The following is a 7,837-nucleotide window of genomic DNA, read 5'->3' as shown; positions in this document are numbered from 1 at the left end:
GTAGATTATTTGATTTTTTTTTAAGTATCCGCTCTTTTAGAATTGTATGGGGACTCTCCATGGTTTTGGATTATCTGTTGCTTCCATTTCCATTTCTTATTTTAAAAATTTTCCATGTGCTTTTATTATCCTTTTCTGCTATTAGCCATGAGATTATCCATGGTTTGCGTGTTCCTTTTTATATGATATTGTATTATTATGTTTATATTATCTGGTATTGTGGAGGTGACTTGCTTTTGGATCATTTGTGCTTTTGAGTTACCTGTGGGCTTTTGATATTTGCCTATTTGGGGAATATTCTAGAAAAAGAGAAGCTTTTTGAATAACAAAGAGCCCCCAGAGCCCACTTGGGCAGGAAGGTGTTTTATATTTTTACATTTGCAAAACTGTGAACAATAAATAAAGGTGACTGTGCAGCCCCCAACCCCTGCCACCCCCAATTACTCCCTCTGCCCTCTTCCCATTTCCCCAGAAATGAATAATCACTAAGAACCCAGGAAGTGATTGTCCTTCTATCCATGCACAGTATAGGATATCCAAGAAGCTATCCCCTTTCTGAAGGGGACAGAGGAGGGGAAGCCATCATACCAGTCGGGGGAAGGTGAAGGGAGGTAAAAGCCCCATCTTGGAGTCCTGCTATATGGTGAAAGTTCCTAGGGTTAGAGTAGGGTTGCTTAGGGCAAACATCCTCTCCCTTTATGTCAGTGTCAGTCACAACCCAGCTCACTTGCCCATGGAGGGACTTTCCCTGGGGCATCTAGAAGGGAAGGTATGACCTGAGCTCAGGTTCAGCTCACCTGAGTGAGTGGGTTTCCATAACTTTCTCAGGCAACTCCAGGCAGGGCTTTCTTGAGGCGAGATTTGGGAAGCATTCCTATCAGATCTCAGACTTCATTTCTCAAGGAACCCTTCAATCTGCCCTCTTAACTGGGATATCACCTTCCTTCATCCACATGGGCTTGGCAAGGGGGAGCACTTCTCATACTACATTTGGTGTGATTTATGTGCAGATCTGATTATATAGAATTATATATGGAATTTCTTCATGATGAACTCAGTAAACATTTCCCTAGTGGGAGTGGTGAGCTAGGATGGTGCCTTTCGAAGGTGGACTAAGGGGGAGACTAGAAATAGGGCTTCAGAAGTTGGGGTGAAGACAAGGAAAGATCACAGGATTTAGGACTGTAAGGGACCTTAGTGATCATCTAATCCAGTGTCTTTGTTTTATAGACAAGGATAGTGTCAGTCAACAAAGTTAACTGACTTATTCCCTGGTTACATGGTTAGCAAATAGTTGGTGTAGTCACCAAGGAGAGAATGTTCAGTCTTTGTCCTTGGGCAATGGGGACAGAGCAGTTGGGGAGGGACTAGAAACAAAGTTTCTGCCTCCACAAGCTTCTCAGAAGATCTCTGGACGCCGTAACTTCATAATCCCACGTTCTCTATACATTTCTTCTTTTCCTTAAAGTTTAAGGATAAGGAGAGGGACTGGACCTGGGATTTCACAAGTAAGAGGGCACTCACAGGTAAGGAAATTTCCTCTAGCTATGTAGGTCTGCACCTTCTCTGCAATTCCTAGTTTTAGAGAGCTGCCTGAGGCATTGAGATGTTAAGTGGCTTGCCAAGGTCACATTGCCATTATATGTCAGGCAAGACTTGAACTCTGGTCTTCCTGGATCTGAGACTAAGTTTCTATCTACTTTCCAGGAAGCCCCTTGGAAAGAAGCCAATTTTGTTTCTAGTTTGCACCCAATGGATAGAAGCTTCCTTCCATCTCTAAATCCTAATTCTCTGATTCTAGGAGTGGGTTCCAGGCTTGGCCAGGACAGGTCAAGAAAGAGACTAGGTTTTGGAGCTGTTTTAGAGCTGGGTGGAAGGATGGAATAAGGCAGAGAAAAGTAGAAAAGAAAGCAGAAGATAACTTTCTGCTGAGATTGGATCTAGTAGGTTCCCCTCTTTCTCCCTAGGGTCCCTTATATGGGGAGCTATTTCCCAAACTCATCCTACACCTATAATAGCACCAGATTTTCCATGTGATAAGGTCCTTTTACCAGTCTTAAGGGGAGGAGCATTTACTTCTCCAGAGCCCTGGGCAGGGGGAAGGTAGTAGGGATAGTATCTGGAGAGAGGGTGCTTTAGCTCCACTCAGCCTTGGGGGGAGTGGCATGTGAGGGCAAGTGGAAAGAGAGAATGGAGGAAGGTAGGGGAAAGCAGGCCAGGAGAAAGGAGAAGAGAGAGGGGAAAGAGAAGAAGTTCTGGGACATAGAAGGGTAAAGTGGGGAAGGGGAGAAAATCTAGTGGACACGGATGATATCACATCAATGATGCAGGAAGCTAAAGCTGGGAACCACCATAGAGAAGAAAGACCAGCTTTGGATGGTTTGACAGTTTGGGGGCAAGGGTATGGTTTGGGTGGTGTCCAGGGCCCTCATCATTTGGGCTGGGGATTCCAGAAAGAGATATTGGGCTGAGAATCAGAGGAAACAATGAAGAGGTTATGGAGGGGAGTGTACCTAGAATAAGATTGTCCAGAGGGCAGTGCCCAAGGGGATCGTGACCTTTCTGGAAGGAGGGAGTGGCTTTTACCAGAGCCCTTTCTCCTGGGGACTCAGATGGTATAGGGGGGGAGACCCAACCCAGTCCAGATAAACACTGAGTCTTTGGTTCCTGAGGGACACAGTTGTTTCCTCCTCCCCAGGGGTTACATCTTTATCCCCTCCCTGACTCATAGCCCCAGGAGGGAAAGATTGGGGACTTTGGTGCCCACCTGGGGAATCTCCCTGATCTGAGATGGCCCATTTTCTGGGACTGAGACAGGGGAGTTGGACAGGATATATAAGTCCAGGGTGGTTTGGAGGATGGGGGGGGGGGAAGTCCAGGTCAGACTTCAGTGTTCTCAGGGCTATGGAGACATGTAGCTTCTGGGTCCCCAGGAAGGACTCCCATCCCATTTCGAGGTCCCGCACCCCAACCAGCTAGAGGCCCTTCCTCAGGAGCCAGGAGCTGTGGGCCACCGGGGGTAGACCCAGACCCCCCAGGACCTCTCCCATCAGCACTCAGTAAGACACTGGAGTCTGCCTCACATTTAGTGGTATGGCCATAGAAGGACTCTGTTGCCAGTGTTGGGGGTAGAACTGTAATGGGCACCCCAGGGGACTCTGAGGATCCTTGTCTCCCCTCTGGCTGGCCCAGCTGCAGTAGCAGCAGATCCAAGGGTGTCTTGGTGGTCTCCAACCCAGTTTCCTCCCAGCTACCCTCCTCCAGCTCCAATCCAGTAGGGGATGGCCCTTTGTCTGTCACTCTCTTCACCGACAGGTCAAGGGGCCCCTCAGGAGGCCTGGTTGCCTTCTCTAGGACCTGGTGAATGTGATAAAGCTCCCGACGTATCTTTCCCAGCTGTTCCCGAAGTGGGCCCTGAGTGGGACCACCCGTGGTAGCCAGCTGGCCCAGCCGTCTCTCCACTTTCTCGTAGTCTCCCAGGGCTTTGGACAGGTCCTCTCCAATTGGACCTGGGCTCAATGGCCTGTACCCTTGAGGCTGTTTGGCAGGGTGTCCATCCAGGGCTGGGAGCCCAGGGGAAGTAGCCTCAGAACCAACAGTATCAGAGTCCTTGGGCCAAGGGAGCAGGGGTGTAGCAGCTGGCACACTGCAGAAGGAAGAATCACAAAACAAAGAATATTGGGAGAGAGCTTAGATATCTAATCCATCTACCCCACCCACCATTGTACAGATGAGTAAACTGAGACCCTGAAAGCAGAAATGATTTGCTTAAGATTACACAGTGGGTAAGTGGATGGCCCAGGAATAGAATCCAGGTCTCTTGGTTCTCAGAGCAATAATCTTTCTCCTCTTCCCTGCTGAGAGGGAAGGGGCTGTTAATGAGGACCAAGGTAATTGTGGACACTACCTGCAGCCAGACTGGGTGTCATGCTCAACTTCTAGCAGTCTGATCATAGGGCCCCCAAACCCTCCTTCTCTGAGAGGAACCTTTTCAACCTGGAGCCCCTTGCTTCTTGGTAATCTCTCTGGTCTCCTAAACACCTTTAGTGACCTCTCCTGGTCCTTTTTAGCTCTTAAATCTACACTAGTCAAAACCTCAGAACCCTTGTATCTAGGAAGTGGAGTCATGCTCCAGCCCCTGGAAGAAGGTGGGTAAGGGATATGAATAGATAGATTTAGATAGAAACCCAGAATTGTACCCCATGTGCTGATGGGGCATTCAAAGCTTTCGTGCCTTGGGTGACTGGTGGATATGGAGAAAGTAAATCTGGGGATGGCAATGGGATGGAGGACCAGCAGCACTGAAACCTGACTTGTGCCAGTTCCTCACTAACAAGGCCTTGAATAATACCACTTCTAGGGCTAATCCCAAAGAGATCATAAGAATGGGAAAAGGACCCACATGTATAAAAATATTTATAGCAGCTCTTTTTGTGGTGGCCAAGAACTGGAAATCGAGCGGATGCCCATCAATTGGGGAATGGCTGAACAAGTTGTGGTATATGAATGTAATGGAATACTATTATGCTATAAGAAATGATGAACAGGCAGACTTCAGAGAAACCTGGAAAGACTTATATGAACTGATGCTGAGTGAGGAGAGCAGAACCAGGAGAACATTGTACACAGGAACATCTACACTGTGCAATGCTGACTTTGATAGACTTAGCCCTTCTCAGCAATGCAAGGTCCTAAAACAATTCCAAAGAATTCATGATAGACAATGCCATCCACCGCTAGAGAAAGAACCACAGAGTCTGAATGCAGAGCAAAGCAGACTAATTTTCTTTCTTTCTTTTTTGTTTTGCTTTTCTTTCTCATGGTTTCTCCCATTTGTTATAATTCTTCCATACAACATGACTAATGGGAAAATATGTTTAATAGGAATGAACATGTAGAGTCTATATAAGATTGTATGCCATCTTGGGGAGGGGAAGAGCAGGGAGGGGGGAAAATTTAAAACTTATGGAAGTGAATGTTGAAAATGAAAAATAAATCAATTACCTAAAAAAAAGAAGGCCTTGAATAAATCCCTTCTGTTCTCCTGGCCTCAGTGTCTATCTTTGAGAAATACAGATTATATTTTGGGCTTCAATTTTTACAGAGGCAGAGAAGTCCCTCCCTGGAAGCCATTCTCTACTGCAGCTGTTGTTCAGTCATTTTTCAGTCTTGTCCAACTCTTCATGACCCCATTTGAGGTTTTCTTGGCAAAAGATACTGGACTGGTTTGCCCTATGTCCTTCTCTAGTTCATTTTACAGATGAGGAAACTGAGGCAAAACAGGGTTAAGTGACTTGCCTATGGTCATGCAGCTAGTAAGTCTCTGAGGTCAGATTTGAACTGAGGAAGATGACTCTTCCTGCCTCTAGGCCTCCACACTCTGTGCACTTAGCTACCCACATTCTCTATGGGGGAGGGCAAAAATGGGGAAAGGGAATGGTGTGGATGTTAGAAAATTTCTAATTCATTTTACAGATAAGGCCCAAAGAAAGTGATTTACCCAAGTTCACAACTAGCAATAGAGTTGAAACTTGAACCCAGATCTTTGGACTCTCAAGTCTAGTAGTCCTTCCACTGTTAAACTATCCATCTCCTCTCTTCTGCCCAGCACAGAAACCCCTGTAGCATCTCCAGGTTGTCCTTGACAGAGAAGAGCCCTAGACCACACTCCCCACTTTATATAGAGGCAGGAGGAAGGCCTGGGGAAGATGTAGGGCCATCTAGGGTGTGGGACCTACTCATGAAGCTTAGACTCAACCCGTCCTGATCTCCTCCACCCCCCAGAGCCAGGGGTACCTCAGTGATCTATAGCAGAAACATGCCATTTCTCCCCTCTGACCAGTACATCTACCACTCACCTCCTCTGGTAGTCAAACTTCCCCAGTGGCAGGCTGTCCGCACCTGAGGGATCCTTCAGGAAGTCAAGTCCACTCCCAAAAAAGGACTTTCTTTTCAGAGTGCTCATGGCTGCTGAAGGGTTGGCTAGGGCCCCCTGGGTCTTCCTGGAGCTAGACCCAAGCAGGCCCCGATAGATCTCTGATGACGGTGTTCTGCTTGGCCCAGTACTTTCCTTCTGGGAACCCTGACACCTGCCTTCCTCCTCCTCCCCTTCTTCTTCTTCCTTGGTTCTTGGAGTTCCTGCTTTGAGTTCCACCTCTTGGACTGGGTCCCTACGGGAGCTCCTGGGCCAGGAGGCAACAGCCTTGGCCATCGGCACCTTGAGGAGCCCCAGAGCTGTGGGCATCTCTCCCGGTGTCTTAGCTGGGAGGGCAAGATTTGCTGGGGAGGGTTGGGCATCAGTGGCTTTCCCACTGGGTGTTCCAAGGGCATGCTCAAACAGGAGTGGGTAGTAGAATCGTGGGAGGAAGGCTGAGCGTTCAGGGCCTTGCAGAGTTTGGAAGGGTGTAGCAGTTGCAGCTGCAGCAGCTGGTGGGGGCAAAAGTTGAGCAGCTGATGCCAGAAAGGGCATCTGGTTTAAGGGGGCATGGGTAGCAGTAGCACCAGTGGTGAGTGTGGGCCCCAGGTAGGAGAAGAGCCCAGGGCTCAGAGGGTAATTTATGCCCAAAAGGGACAGGTTGAGGCCTTGGGCCTCCTGATAATCACTATAAGCTGGAGGGGGATAGCAAGGGATGATGCCACTGCCCTCAGTGCCCACTGGGGCCAGATCTACACTGGATCTGCTCTTCTGGCCACCAGCCACCAGCCTCCATTGTTCCATAAGGAGCCCGCCAGTGCTCAGGGATTTCTTAGGTGCCCTTCCTGCCTTTGGCTTTGGATCAGCTTCTGGTGAGGGTGGCTCCTGGCCTCTACCCCCAGTATTGCGGAGGGAGAAGATATCAGTGATGATAAAGTCAGGCTCAGGCTCCCTGCTCTTGTCTTTGAACCCAAGGAGGAGGGTTCCTACATCAGCTTCACCTGGGGCCCCAGCCTTCTTACCTTCACTGGGGTCCATAGCCCTCAAGAGTCCACCTGCCACTTCTTCCTCTTCCTCTTCCTCAGGAAAAGCTCCCCCATCTTCACTGGGTGGCCCCAGCTCTGCTGGGGAACTGTCCCCCCGTCTGGGCCCTGGCTTTGGCCGCTTAGGTGGGGCTGGGTCAGAAGGGTCACCCTTGGGTAGGCCCCGGGGTCCCTCGGAAGCTGGGAAGAGCCGTAGCTCAGGCTGGAGAAGATGACCCTTCTTGTAGGCCCAGTCGGAGGAGTCAATAAGCAAGGACAGGGAGTTCTTACAGAGGCTGTACTTCATGTGGTTGTACAGGTGGGACTTCTCCATGCAGGTGAAGGGGCATTGGAAACACTTGTAGTTGTATGGCTTGCCCCAGGGCCTCGGGATGTAGTGCGGTTTTTTGGGTTTACGTTCCTTGGGCTTGTATGTGGCGCCTAGACGGCAGCTCCCAACCTCCTTGGACATGGTGGCGGGCAGCACAACTCCTCACTAACAGGCCTCCCTGGAGATCATGGGCCAACCTATGACAGAGAGCTCGGGGTCAAGCTCTGTTGGCCCCAGCATGCTCCTCCCCACCCCCACCTAGCCCAGAGAAGGGCAGACTTTCCTCAATGGCCCAGCCCAGCATCTTGGGACTCAAACCTCATGTGCCTCTCTTTCCTGTCCTTTTCTCTCATCTTTCCAAGGAAAGGGCCTACAGGTTCTCTGCCTGCCTTCCCCCCATTCCATGCCTCTCTATGGATCCCTGCTTCTCTCTCCTATGTCTCTGTCTTTGTGGGTCACTGTCTTCCTGTTAAGGTCTGTTTTAGCCTCAGCCCATTTTTGTCTCTCTCTGGGACTGTTAGTCTCTATCTTTTTGTGTGTGTTTCTCCATCTTTGTCATTCTCTCTTTCT

At 49.3% G+C, this 7,837-nt stretch overlaps 1 protein-coding gene across 1 annotated transcript; it reads right to left on the bottom strand.

Annotated features, from left to right (window-relative positions):
- Positions 1-457: 457 nt before the first annotated feature.
- Positions 458-7,460, bottom strand: PRR35 (proline rich 35). The gene is made up of 2 exons (XM_069107988.1): positions 5,859-7,460; positions 458-3,646 (listed from the first exon to the last, which is right to left on the bottom strand). The coding sequence occupies exons 1-2, from the start codon at positions 7,406-7,408 to the stop codon at positions 2,881-2,883; spliced, it is 2,316 nt and encodes a 771-aa protein (XP_068964089.1). The 5' UTR covers positions 7,409-7,460; the 3' UTR covers positions 458-2,880.
- Positions 7,461-7,837: the final 377 nt, after the last annotated feature.

Source organism: Petaurus breviceps, unplaced genomic scaffold, assembly GCF_028583685.1.
Source record: "Petaurus breviceps papuanus isolate PSGF00001 unplaced genomic scaffold, PetGlider_PUasm1.0 138, whole genome shotgun sequence".
NCBI classification, from domain to species: domain Eukaryota; kingdom Metazoa; phylum Chordata; class Mammalia; order Diprotodontia; family Petauridae; genus Petaurus; species Petaurus breviceps.
This window is presented reverse-complemented; position numbering and strand designations above follow the sequence as displayed.

Bases quoted from the DNA above. Each gene is read 5' to 3' on its own strand.
- PRR35 (XM_069107988.1), bottom strand. From the start codon at position 7,408: ATGTCCAAGGAGGTTGGGAGCTGCCGTCTAGGCGCCACATACAAGCCC. The intron at 3,647-5,858 runs GTGAGTGGTAGA...TTCCTTCTGCAG, and splicing joins AAGTTTGACTACCAGAGGAG to TGTGCCAGCTGCTACACCCC.